The sequence below is a fragment of the Chiloscyllium plagiosum genome, chromosome 36, assembly GCF_004010195.1.
Source record: "Chiloscyllium plagiosum isolate BGI_BamShark_2017 chromosome 36, ASM401019v2, whole genome shotgun sequence".
In the NCBI taxonomy this organism is placed as follows: Eukaryota; Metazoa; Chordata; class Chondrichthyes; order Orectolobiformes; family Hemiscylliidae; genus Chiloscyllium; species Chiloscyllium plagiosum.
This window is the reverse complement of record NC_057745.1, coordinates 11,633,605-11,647,770: the sequence shown is the minus strand read 5'-3', so window position 1 is coordinate 11,647,770 and position 14,166 is coordinate 11,633,605. Positions and strand designations below refer to the sequence as shown.

Sequence of the window (14,166 nt, the reverse complement as noted above, 5' to 3'; positions counted from 1 at the left end):
CCACTTCCCCTCCTCTCTTGCCTCCCTTTCTATCCTTCATGTTGCATTTGTATCCTGGAACATTCAGCTGCCAGTCCTGCCCATCCCTGAGCCATGTTTCTGTAGTTGCTATGATATCCCAGTCCCATGTTCCTAACCATGTCCTGAGTTCATCTGCCTTCCCTGTTAGGCCCCTTGCATTGAAATAAATGCAGTTTAATTTATTAGTCCTACCTTGTCCCTGCCTGCCCTGACTGTTTGACTCACTTCTGTCCTCAACTGTACCAGTCTCAGATTGATCTCTTTCCTCACCACCTCCAAATATTACTACCCTTGAGGACCTCCTTTTTAAATTTCTGCCTAACTCTCTGTAATCTCCCTTCAGAATCTCAATCTTTTCCCTTCCTATATCATTGGTTCCAACATGGACAATGACCTCCTGCTGACCCCTCTCCCCTGTGAGAACATTCTGTACCCTCTCTGAGACATCCTTGATCCTGGCACCAGGGAAACAACACACCATTCTGCTTTTTCTCTTCTGGCCATAGAAACGTCTGTCTATACCTTGGACTACAGAATCCCCTAACACAATTGATCTCTTGGAAGCAGACGTTTGCCTCGTTGCATTAGAGCCAGTCTCAATACCAGAAACTTGGCTGTTCGTGCTATGTTCCCTTGAGAATCCATCACCCCCTGTATTTTCCAAAACAGCATACCTGTTTGAAATGGGTATATCCACAAAACAGCCCTAGGTTCTGACCTCTCTCACCCTTCCTGGAGTTAACCCATCTATATGACAGTATCTGAGACTTTCCCCCCTTCCTATAACTGCCATCCATCACATACTGTTGCTGTTGCAAATTCCTCATTGCTTTCATCTGTCTCTCCAACTGATCCACTCGATCTGATAAGATTCGCATCCAACAGCATTTATGGCATATATAATCCACAGTAACCCTTAAACTCTCTTTAAACTCCCACATCTGACAAGAAGTACATATCACTGCAAAGGAACATTTTTGCTCCTTCATAATCTACAGACCCAGAAAATAACACCGTTTTATTCTTCTACAAAACACTACACCAGGTTAAATTAATAGGTATGGCTTATGTTTTAATTTTAATCAAGAGACTTATCTCCAAAAACATATAATCAAGAAAGAACCCACTGTACTCACTACTGCAGCCTTTTTATTGGACAGACTTAAAACAACGATTAACTTATCTATCTCTGTGCTGTGAACTGGTTCCTTCAAGATTAGTTGTGACATTCACTGTTTGTTAATTTTCCCAGATGCACTCCAATGTCCAACGATACATGAATTCAAAAACAGCAAAGGCAGTAACTGTGCCACTTCTCTCTCTCTTTCTCTCTTGCACTGACCTCACTATGTGCTTCCTTTGTCTGTTCTTCTCCCTTTTAAAACTACTGTTGTTTTGACTTTTTTTTCCAAAGTTCCAAAACAATGCAACAGCATATAAAACAGTAAGTGCTGCTCCTGGAATTCGAGGAAATCACCTCCAACACCTAAAATACCTCCATGAAGGAGCAGCTGTTACAGCTAGAAATGTTTCCTGTCCTCCATCTTGGATTACCCAGAATACTTAATATAATCATGGCTGATCCTCTATCTTAATGTCACAGTCCTGCTTTCTCTCTATATCCTTTAATATTATGAGAAGTTGTGCCTTTAAGAGAGTTTTTTCTGTCCTGCTCCTCTTGAAGAGGTTGTAAACCTGGTGCTGAGGTGTCTATTCCAATGAAAGCAGAATAAATAGCTTTTCCTGAAAAAATGAAACACGAATGGGTGGTGTCATGCTCACACAGAGATAAGGTTTTAGTTATTGCTTTCAGTTGTTGAAGTTGAGGTTTTGGAGTTGAAGCTACGAGAGACAGCTCTCTCTCTGCTGCTGCAAAAAGTTTGCATTCTCCCTTTGCTGCTGGGTTCATTCAATCGGGGTTCTTTCTCCAGGACTGGAGGCGATTACAAGTGCAGAAAACCTGTTTTGTTGAATTTGCCTTTGTCAGGGGTGTGTTTATGGGATGCTGCTATATTGGAACAGTTGATGAGTTGTAGTTAAATAATATATTATTTTAGTAAATATTTCAATTGAGTTAAAAGTAATTTTTTACCTTTAGTTAGAGCCATTTTATTTTGTTTGTGTTTTATCCGTGGTGTAAGAATAAAGTGCATCTTGCTTAAAGCCTCGTAGTTTGGTCAATCGAATCACACCTAGACTGCAGTGCCTTACACATTGCTTTGAAATAAAATAAAAATTAGGGTCGAGGCCATCTCCTCAATATATTTTGTGTGGGTTTAGTCTGGTCCATAACCATATCTAAAAAATTATCAATCTCTTTCTTCATTATATACTGTGACTCAGCCTCCACAGCATTGTGTGGTAGTGAATTCCACAGGTTACCCATCTTCTGAGTAAAGAAATGTTTCCTCATCTCAGCCCTAAGTGGCCCACCCCTTATCCTGAGACCGTGACCCAGTCCAGAGGAAACATTTCTCCCTGTGTGTAGTCTGCCCAGCCCTGTTCGAGTTTTACACGTTTCAACCACATCTCCTCTCATTCTTCCAAATTCTAATGACCACCCGCCTGGTCAAACAAAGTTCTCTTTATTGACTGTCTGACAAAGCACGATAACTGCTCAGCACGTAACTCATGATTAGTTCAAGGCAGATTCTGTGTAATGAGCAGCTTAGCAGAGCCATGTTGGCAGAGGCTGGACAGGCAAGGAATTTTAGGAGAAATTGATCGAGAGCTTGGAGGCAACCGCATGTTCTGGGACCCAAAAGAAGGAGGAAATAGGAAAATTATTGGAAAATTTGCTTAAACCTTTGAAGGCACAGAGAAAAATACCAATAGAAAGAGACAGTTTCTAGTTATCAACTGGACAGAGACATGAATGTAAGATTTTACATTAAGTAACAGTGTAGGAACAGGTCCTTTGGCCCAACTTGATGCCATTCTAAACTAATCCCACTCGTTTTTTTTCCCTATTCACTCATGGGACACGGATGTCACTTGCTGGCTAACATGCTTTTCCCCTCCATAGGTGCCCCTTGAGAAGATGGTACCTTCTTCAACAGACGGTGGACAGAAGACAAAGTCAGGATGACTTTTTTTCTGGGTGGCAAGATGTAACTAGTGCGGTGCCACAGGGTTCAGTCTTTGGACCCTAGCCATTTACTATCTACATTAATGACTTGGGTACAGGGATCGAAGGCTCTATCACTACATAAATTGTGGACAATGCGAGACAGTGAATTGCAATGAGGAAATAAGAACATTACAATTGGATCTAGATGGGGAAAGAGATTGGGCCAAAATGTGGCAGATGGAGTTTAATGTGGATCAGTGTAAGATCATGTATTTGGGTTGAAGAAATGGAAAGGCCACCTATTATCTTAACGGGGAGAGACTTCAGGGTGCTCCAGTGCAGAGGAATCGAGGTGTATTCATTCATGACTCACAGAAAGCTAGCATCCAGGTGCAGCAGATAATAAGGAAAGTGAATAGAATGGTGCTAAAGAAATAGAATATAAAGGTAAGGAAGTATAGTTCCATCTATACAAGGTATTGGTGAGACCGCTTCTGGAGTATTGTGCACAGTTTTGGTCCTCTTATTGGATGCAAGATGTAGTGGCATTGGAGGCAGTTCACAGGAGGTTCACTAGATTAATACCAGAGATGAGGGGTTTTGTCGTATGAAGAGAGATTAAATAGTTTAGGGGCCTATACTCTCTGGAATTTAGAAGAATGAGGGGAGATCAAATTCAGGTATTCATGATGATAAAAGGTGTGGATAAGATAGACGTGGAGCAGATGCTTGCTCTTGTGGGGCATTCTAGGATGAGAGGTCATAGTCTTAGGATAAGGGGTAGCAAATTTCAAACAGAGCTGAGGAGAGACTACTTCTCCCAAAGGGTTGTGAATCTGTGGAATTTGCTACCCCAAAGTGAGGTGGATGCTGGGACAGTGAGTAAATTTAGGGAGGAGTTAGACAGATTTTTAATTGGTAATGGGTTGAAGGGACATAGAGAGAAGGCAGGAAAAAGGGGGTGAGGAACACATCAGCCATGATTGAATTGCAGAGCAGACTCGATGGGTCGAATGGCCTAAATCTGCTCCTATATCTTATGAACAGCTACAGTTCATGTGCTATAGATTGACTCACAATACCCTGAAGGAGGGAATCCCCCTGCATGTGGGCGATATCCCTGCCTGTTCATATGCCTGTCTAAATGCCTCTTAAATGTTGCTATTGTACACGCTTTGATCACCTCCACTGGCAGCACATTCCAGGCACCTACCACCCTGTATGTAAAAGAAACATGCCATGCACATCTCCACTGTGTATGAGGCTGTAGAATTTACTACTGGAGCTAGTAAGTAAAGCAAAAATCTTAGCAACGTGTGAGAAACTTATGGTCTTACTGGGTAGTGGAGAGAGATGAAAACAGAGTTGACTTGAGGACATGGAAAAGAATCCCAGCTGCAATTGTTGACCAAGTGACAGGTGATAAATTGCAAGTAATGTTTTTGCTTCTAACATCAATGTGATTAATCAGTTCACAGGATGTGCAAACACAACTGTTTATAGAGAAACATTGTTAAATATGAGAAAATTGGGTTGCATGTAATGGGTGATGTTTAATCAAGGTTACTATAAATCAGAATGGAATAGAGGTTCGTGTGTTGCAGTAACCCTAAGTGGTGTTTCACAAATCCCAATGTACACAGTTTAGTGAAAAGCTGCCTCCTTTCTCTTATTCTCGATGCTTGCAACATTTACATCAGTTGCATGGGAAGCAGACTTAACAGCTTCATCATGGGAAGAGATAGTGATATTGATGGGATTTGTGTCTCTGAATTGGTAATCGACAGAATAGCAATCTCTGAGTTTGTCTGAGTCTTTCATTAATCTCTTCAAACTGAGGGGTCTTATAAACCTCTCAATCAGCCTGGCAAGCAGGATTATTGGCCGAAGTTTAATAAAATACAAATTAGACATTGGTGAGATTGAGAAAAAATATTATGTCCCAATAGTGGTGCTTACCTTCAACAACAAGCACACCTCCTCCCTCAAGAGGGCCCCACTTTCTTTTCTTAAACCCTTGGGCTTCCCGAAGGGAACATACAAATTACTACCCAATAGGGGGATTTTTATATGGTGGTTCAGTGCCCCATTGGCAGCATAGTTTGATTCCCTTTTGGGCAGACCTGGGCTGAATTCTGAGTTGCAAGGGAAAAGTACACAGCCCTCATCAAATCCAAGTGTATCAGACTTCTTTAGCATTGTGACTCAGTGGTAGTGTCCCTTTCTCTAGGCCAGAAGCTCTGGGTTCAAGGCTTGTTAAGTAGTCTATGAGTTTTGATGTCACTTCCCTGCTATTCATCAGAGGGGAGAGAAAAACTGCATGAAGGTACACTATAACAAAATGTGAGCCAATGGTATTAACAATAATTTTATCCTCATGGATCATCAGACTGAGGAGGACCAGAAAAAGATTTCAAATGGGGTTATACGGTTCAGGTTTCATGAAAATCCCAACTTCTCAACTTCGCCCCAGGCATGCTGACCTTCAGGTTAAATACTTACCAGTCCCATGGTCCTCTGAGAGAATGGTGACTTTGCCTTTACTGTACAACAATGATGTAAGAATTCCCCACGGACTTCGTGGGAACTGAATTAAGTAGACACTTCAGCCTAAGATTTACCAAGCCATTCACTCCCTCCACCACCAACACTCATTAGCAGCACTGTACTATCTACAAGATGCATTGCAGAATTGACTCAGGCTCCTTAGACAGAACCTTCCAAACTCACGATTGCTTCCATCTAGAAGGACAAGGACAACACACACATAGGAACACCACCATCTGAAAGACCCCCTCCAAGTCACTCACCTCCATTCCTTCACTGTTGTTGGGTTAAAATCCTGGAATTCCCTCCCTAAAAGCATTGTGCAAGAACCTACAGCATGTAGCCTGCAGTGGTTGAAGAAGGCAGCTCATTACCACCTTATGAAGGGCAACTGGAGATGGGCAATAAATGCGGGTCCATCAATACCCACAACCCAAGAGAGAATACAAAAATGCTCTTCATAACTGGTGGGAAGATGCATTACCTCGGTTTCAAAGTGTCAATCTCTTCCTGACCACAGACACCGCGGGGTTCTTAAGATATATCACAGAGTTTAAAATTATTTAAAGAATAAACAAGATAAAACTCTGAAGAAATTAGCACTTGGGAACCCAAGGCACCTACTGGCTTCAAACATGATTCTTTCTGCGAAATTTTGTGCATGACCGTAGCAACAGGTCTTTGTTTTGTGATAGCGTGGGCTGCAGTATCTAATAAATCCTGGAATAATTAAATCTTCCTGTGGTAGCTTACAATTGTGAAATGATCTGGGTCCCAGTTAGTATCAAATACCCTCTAATTGATTTTACAGCAAAAAAGCACAATGCGAAGCCAAAGATTCACTACAGTTGATTTGTTTCAATGAATACATCTTTCATGCGCCAGTGAAACTAATATTTATGAGCTTCAATCATGAGCTATCATTTAATTTTAGGGAGACAGTTGTTAAGGGATACCCTAGTGATATGTGATTCACAGTTATCTTGGTTCCTGTTAAGACTGGAAAGTAAGACTGGGCAGCAACAGTTAATGCAATGATTTCAACATGAAACTAAATAAAACGCCCTCAGACTGATGATCACTTGAAGCAGTTGTTCCTTTCAATTCAGTGTCTTCATTCTATTCTGAGAAATCTATTTCATCAGTGGCATGCTGGGCTTGAAATACAAGCAGAAAATACTAGAGAAGCCCAGCAGGTCGGCCAGAAGCATTTGTAGAGTCAGATAAACAGTTAAACTCTTCTTCAGGATGAACTCCCATGCCAGACCTGAGAGTCTTCAACTCTGGTATTCTCAGCCACTGAAAAACAATGATGCAACCTTAAATCCCAAATGAATACCAATTCCTTGGCTGGGAAACTACAACGTGACTATACAGTCTTCGGATAAGGAGCTGATTATTCTAGAATGAGGAGGAGAAATTCCTTCATTCGAACGGTTTCAGAATTTTCTTCTCCATATCTGGTGACATGACGTGCTCCCTGGCATCGTATTCTTACAGTGACCTATTGGAGCTTGCCATTTAGCAATTCATCATGCACCCATTCTAATTGGCCCAATCTCATTTGCCAGTATCCCACAAGTACTGGAGCACAACCTCCCTAGCAATCTATGCTAATGCATTACGACAGATCCTGCAGCGGTGAATATTTTTGGTGCAAAAGCATAATCAGAATCTTTTAAAGGGAAATAGAGAGTTTGAAATTAATATTGATGAGACACCTACCCTATGCCAGAGTGTATCTGTGCTAGCTGTGGGAGCTAACCTGTAACAACGCATGGCCAATATCAACTTAGATTTGTATTGGGCCTTTAATGTAAGGCAAATATCACTGGACACCTCATAGAGATAAAAAAAGACTTTTAAAAATGAAACGCCTGCCCAAAGAAGCAGTTATTATGAACTGTGGCCAAAGGTACGAGGCAAAGAAGGAATTAAAGGTAGAACGGTACAATAGTTTAACCAGTGAATCCAAAAGCATAGCCTCAATGTCTGAAGGCATACTTGTCAATTGTGGGGGAATGAGATAGTGGATTTACAAGAGGCCAGAATCAGACCAATGGAGAGCATAAGGCTGATTATAAGGATGCAGGCGATTACAAAGAAGCGTATTTTTGTGAAATTACAAGAATAAGAATTTTAAACCAGAGGTTTTTTGGGAACTGGAAGCTAGTGTGTGGATCAGCACGAGAGTGATGAACTGGTGGAATTTGGTGTTAGAGATTATATATTCATTCAGAGTTTGGGTGACCTGAAGCTAACAGATGTTGGAGAATAATAGACTGCTCACATGAGCTCTGGCATTGTCAGTGAATGAAGTGGGGGTATATGGAGTGATGTGGATTATTATACAATGATGTGGATCTTTATAGAGTGATGTGGATTATTATGGAGTGATGTAGAGTATTATAGAGTGACGTGGATCATTATACAGTGATGTGGATTATTATAGAGTGATGTCGATTATTATACAGTGATGTGGATCATTATGGAGTGATGTGCACTATTATAGAGCGACGTGGATCATTATGGAGTGATGTGCACTATTATAGAGTGATGTGGATCATTATGGAGTGATGTGCACTATTATAGAGTGATGTGGATCATAATGGAGTGATGTGAATCATTATAGAGTGATGTGGATCATTATGGAGTGATGTGAATCATTATAGAGTGATGTGGATTATTATGGAGTGACGTGGATTATTATAGAACGATGTGTATCATTATAGAATAATGTTGATCATTATGGAGTGATGTGGATTATTATGTAGTGATGTGAATTATTATGGAGTGATATAGATTATTATAGAGTGATGTGAATCATTATCGAATGATGTGAATTATTATAGATTGATATGGATTATTATTGACTGATGTGGTTAATGATGGAATGATTTGGATTATTAGAGAGTAATGTGGACCATTATGGAGTGATGTGGATTATTATAGAGTGATGTGGTTAATTGTGGAGTGATGTGGATTATTATGAAGTGGTGTGGATCATTATGGAGTGATGTGGATTATTATAGAGTGATGTGGATTAATATAGAGTGGTGTGCATCATTATAGATTGATGTGGATCATTATGGAGTAATGTGGATCATTATGGAGTGATGTGGATTATTAGAGAGTGATGTGGATTATTAGAGAGTGATGTGGTTAATTATGGAGTGATGTGGATCATTATGAAGTGATGTGAATTTTTATAGAGTGATGTGGATTATTATAGAGTGGTGTAGATTATTATAGAGTGACATGCTTAATTATGAAGTGATGTGTATTATTATAGAGTGATGTGGATTTTATAGGGTGATGTGGATCATTATGGAGTAATGTAGATTATTATAGCATGATGTGGATTATTATAGAGTTATGTGGAGTATTACAGAGTAACGTGGATTATTATGGGGTGATGTGGATCATTATAGAGTAATGTGGATCATTATGGGGTGATGTGAATTATTATACAATGATGTGGATCATTATAGAGTGCTGTGGTTTATTATGGGGTGATATGGATTATTATAGAGTGATGTGGATTACCTTAGAGTGATGTGGATCATAATGGGATGATATGAATTATTATCGAGTGATATGGATTATTATGGAGTGATGTGGATCATTATAGAGTGATGTGGATTATTATAGAATGACGTGGATTATTATGGAGTTACATGGACTATTATAGACTGATGTGGTTTATTTTAGAATGATGTGGATCATTTTTGAATGATGTGGATTATTATGGAATGATGTGGATTGCTATTGAATGTTGTGAATTCATATAGAGTGATATGGATTATTTTAGAGTGATGTGGATTATTACAAAAATGATGCGGATTATTATAGAATGACTTGGATTATTCTGTTGTGACGTAGATCATTATGGACTGATGTGATTATTATGGCGTGATGTGAATCATTATGGAGTGATGTGGATCATTATGGAGTGATGCGGATCATTATGGAGTGATGTGGATCGTTATGGAGTGATGTGGATCGTTATGGAGTGGCGTGGATTAGTATAGAGTGTTGTGGATTATTATAGAGTGGTATGAATTATTATGGAGTAATGTGGATTCTTACAGAATGATGTAGATTATTATAGAGTATGTGGATTATTATGGAGTGGTGTGGATTATTATAGAGTGATATGGATTATTATAGAGTGATGTGGATTATTATAGAATGATGTGGATTATTATGGAGTGGTGTGGATTATTATGGAGTAATGTGGATTATTATAGAGTGGTGTGGATTAATATAGAGTGATATGGATTATTATAGAGTATGTGGATTATTATGCAGTGATGTGGATTATTATAGAATGATGTGGATTATTATGAAGGCGGCAGTTGACTGTTTTTGTGATGGAGAGAAAGTGGAATCAGAATCTCAGCTCAGTGTTGAAACTGGAAACAGACTGATTCAGCCTGATAAAGTGGTTAGGAAAAGAGAATTAGTTTGCCTGTGGAGCCTGAGGCAATGACTTAGCTCTTTCCAATATTTGATCTGCAGAAATTATGCTTCTGCCAAGAATGGATCAAACAAATAGTCTGACAACACAGAGGCTGTACCAAATTGGTGATAAGATAGATTTAGGTGTCACCAATGCATGTGTAGAAATGGATCAAAAGCCTGTGAATGATGTTAATGAGGGACTGCCTGTAGTTGAGGAAAATTACCCTGTCATGGGTAGATCTATGCTGAACAGCAGACACTATGGTGAAAAGCTGGAAAGGGAAGCTGTTGCTGATTAAGAGACGACAGTTACAGTGGCATTGAGCTGGACAATAGGTGACAATACAGTTAGCTTTGTCATGAAAAGAAACATTGTTTGCTCACAGTCATTGAGAAATGTACCCATTGCTTTAATATTGACTATTTGGTAGTGCGGTCAAAACATGATGGAGAGATGCAAGCAGTGAGTTTTGGGAGAAGTGGGAATGAGTTTGGGATGTCATAGTATGTTTAAGGACTTTGAACAGAATGCAAATTTAAAGATGTGGTAGTAGTTGGCAACAACAGCAAGCTGGCCATCAGTATTCTTTGGGAAGGGCTTCATGGTTTTGAAATGGAAGCAGGTGGCATATGGACAGACAAAAATACTTGCAATGTCAGTTTAGGAATGTTAGCCGGTCAGTGCTTTAGTGGAATGGAGTCAGGGAACAGGAGCTGGGTGGCTCTTCACAGAGAGCATCAGTGACAATGGGAGAGAAACCGGATGGTGTTGTTTATCATAACTCATGTTGAAACAGGAACCTATAACTGTAGTGACATTTGTGCTGAACAAGGATGGGGACGTCTAGAGGCTGTGGCACAATGGAAAGTCAAAGCTGTGGTGGTCTGTCCTATAAAATATAGAAATAACTTATCGAATAAGAGTGAATGATGCACTTGTCTTTAATTCTTACAAGCAATGTGTCCACAGTGTTAACCCACTGTCAATGAGGAACCTACCCTGTAATAATCTGTACTGTAGACATCTCTTGACATTCCAAAATCTCCAATTTTAACCTGCACGTTTCCTCCAACCAGGCAGTTGCGAGTGGCCAGATCCCTGTGAACAAAGTGTTGTGAGGCCAGGTACACCATACCAGATGCGATCTGCGTGGCGATGTTTAACATCTGAGAGATGCTCATTTCCCCTTTCAGTCGTGGCTGCCCATCCACTAGAATCATCGCATCTGGCCCGCGAGCCCTGTGAAGCAAAGAGATAGCAATCAGTGCGACAGGTTCTTTCAACTGAAATCTGACTGTCCTGAACAGATTGGATTTTGTTTTTAAAAATGTAGAGTTGGACAAGATAATCCCACTTATTCAGAATGTGGTGCTGGATTATTCCTCGGGGATGAGGAGAATCCCTATCCTAACTTTCTCCCATTACCCAAACATGCACTTAACTCACCTTTTTGAACCTTAGCTTCATCAAGCTGTTCAGGATTAAGTAATATGAAAGTGCGCAGTTCCATTTCAGGCACCAAATTCCGGTAAAGGTATTCCCGGTTTAAGCATTCCCAGTCTTTTTTATTCATTCATAGATTGTGGGTATCATTGGCCTGGGCCAGTGTTTATTGCCCATCTCTACTTACACTGGAAAAGGTGTGGAGCCAGTATTGGACTGGGGTGGACAAAGTTAAAAATCACACAACGACTAATTATAATCCAACAGGTTTATTTGGAAGGAGGAGCGCTCCGAAAGCTTATACTTCCAAATAAACCTGTTGACTATAACCTGGTGTTGTGTGATTTTTAACCTGGAAAAGGTGGTAATAAGCTAACTTCTGGAATGGCTCCACGCCTTGGGGTGTAAGTATATCTAAGGAGTTGAGCCGTTCTGGAAGATAGCTCATTACCACCTTTTAGGAAAGGAGTTAGGAAGGGAGTTAGTCATTACCACCTGTTAGAAAAGGAATTCCAGGACTTTAAACCAGTAACAAAGAAGGAACAATGATACAATTGCATGTCAGGATGGTGTATGACTTGCAGATGATGTTCCCATGTATCTACTGCCCTTGACTTTGGTGATGGTAAAGGTCATGAGTTTGGAAGGTGCTGGTGGAATACTGTAGTTGGAATGAGATAGAAGGTAAAACTCTCCAACACTGTCCAGCCGAGCACTCCCAGCTCAGGTACAACACAAGTTACATGCAGAGTAAAGTTTCATCCACCCTCTCCTCCCAGCTAATCTGCCCTATCACAAAACTCAGAAAAGCCTCATCTTCCATTTTCTTTCCCTGTAACATACTTCTGCTTCAACCCTCACCGCTTTTTGACCTTTTTCAATAGAAAATCACAAATAAAATAAAAATTCTCCAGTTTCTCTGTTCTCTCTGTTGACACTGTCCCTCAGGCTATTGGAACTCTCCTGTCAGTAGCAGCACACTGATACCCGACTGCCTATTTGTAAACTTCTGTGTAATATTAGATTGATGATTCAAAAATCAGTTATGTTTCAACAGTACAAAATACACAACAAACATGGCCCTTGATCAGTGGTAAATACAGAGAGCAATTTGGGAATGAATGTCAGGATTTTGTTTCAGACGTGACGAGCAATATAACTAACAGTGGGAAGTGTGGAATTGTAAGAACTCCAGAATGCATGCAGAGATGAAGCTGGCAATTTCCTCAATAATTGGCTTGCAGCATTTACCCAGTCCTTGCGAGGAGCATAGTTATAAATGCAAGTGAGGACACTCCAAGGATTAAAACCACCAACATGGAATTAAACAGTCAAACTCCTGCCATGAGTATATGGGCAGCCAAGAGGACAGCCCACCTGGTGTCAACTTTGCTAGAGGAGAATCCCACACAGAATATGCAAGGGAAACAAATCTAGAAGTTAGGCATTTGGGAAATAAAATCCTTGATGGACCTAACTAGGGGAACAATATCCTCCTACGGGAATACCAGTGGGATAAACACCCCATTTTATCATGATTTCTATTGTTCTATGACAATTTACTGTGGAAAAGGATATGGAAGATATAGACTGTAGGGAAATAGATGGTGACATCTTGCAAAATGTCCAGATTACAGAGGAGGAAGTGCTGGATGTCTTGAAATAATTAAAAGTGGACAAATCCCCAGGACCTGATCAGGTGTACCCGAGAACTCTGTGGGAAGCTAGAGAAGTGATTGCTGGGCCTCTTGCTGAGATATTTGTATCATCGATAGTCACATGTGAGGTGCCAGAAGACTGGAGGTTGGCAAACGTGGTGCCACTGTTTAAGAAGGACGGTAAAGACAAACCAAGAAACTATAGACCGGTGAGCCTGACCTCGGTGGTGGGCAAGTTGTTGGAGGGAATCCTGAGAGACAGGATGTACATGTATTTGGAAAGCTGGGAATTTGTGTTGCAGACGTTTCGTCCTCTGTCTAGGTGACATCCTCAGTGCTTGGGAACCTCCTGTGAAACGCTTCTGTGATGTTTCCTCCGGCATTTATAGTGGTTTGTATCTTCCAGTTGTCAGTTCCAGCTGTCCGCTGCAGTGGCCGGTATATTGGGTCCAGGTCGATGTGCTTATTGATTGAATCTGTGGATGAATGCCGTGCTTCTAGGAATTCCCTGGCTGTTCTCTGTTTGACTTGTCCTATAATAGTAGTGTTGTCCCAGTCAAACTCATGTTGCTTGTCATCTGAGTATGTGGCTACTAAGGATAGTTCATCATGTCAGTTCGAAACTAGCCACGAAACGACACGACCAGCTATCCTTAGTAGCTACACACGCAGATGACAAGCAACATGAGTTCAACTGGGACAACACTACTATTATAGGACAAGCCAAACAGAGAACAGCCAGGGAATTCCTAGAGACATGGCATTCATCCACAGATTCAATCAATAAGCACATCGACCTGGACCCAATATACCGGCCATTGCAGCGGACAGCTGGAACTGACAACTGGAAGATACAAACCACTATAAATGCCGGAGGAAACATCACAGAAGCGTTTCACAGGAGGTTCCCAAGCACTGAGGATGTCACCTAGACAGGGGACGAAATGTCTGCAACACAAATT

At 40.7% G+C, this 14,166-nt stretch overlaps 1 protein-coding gene across 1 annotated transcript in view; it reads right to left on the bottom strand.

The window, feature by feature from the left end:
* Window positions 1-14,166, bottom strand: part of LOC122540954 (NT-3 growth factor receptor-like) — a 741,002-nt gene that overhangs the window by 24,133 nt on the left and 702,703 nt on the right. The window contains exon 15 of the mRNA XM_043677305.1: window positions 11,102-11,342. Within this exon, the coding sequence (XP_043533240.1) occupies window positions 11,102-11,342 (241 nt within the window). The remainder of the gene's footprint in view (window positions 1-11,101; window positions 11,343-14,166) is intronic.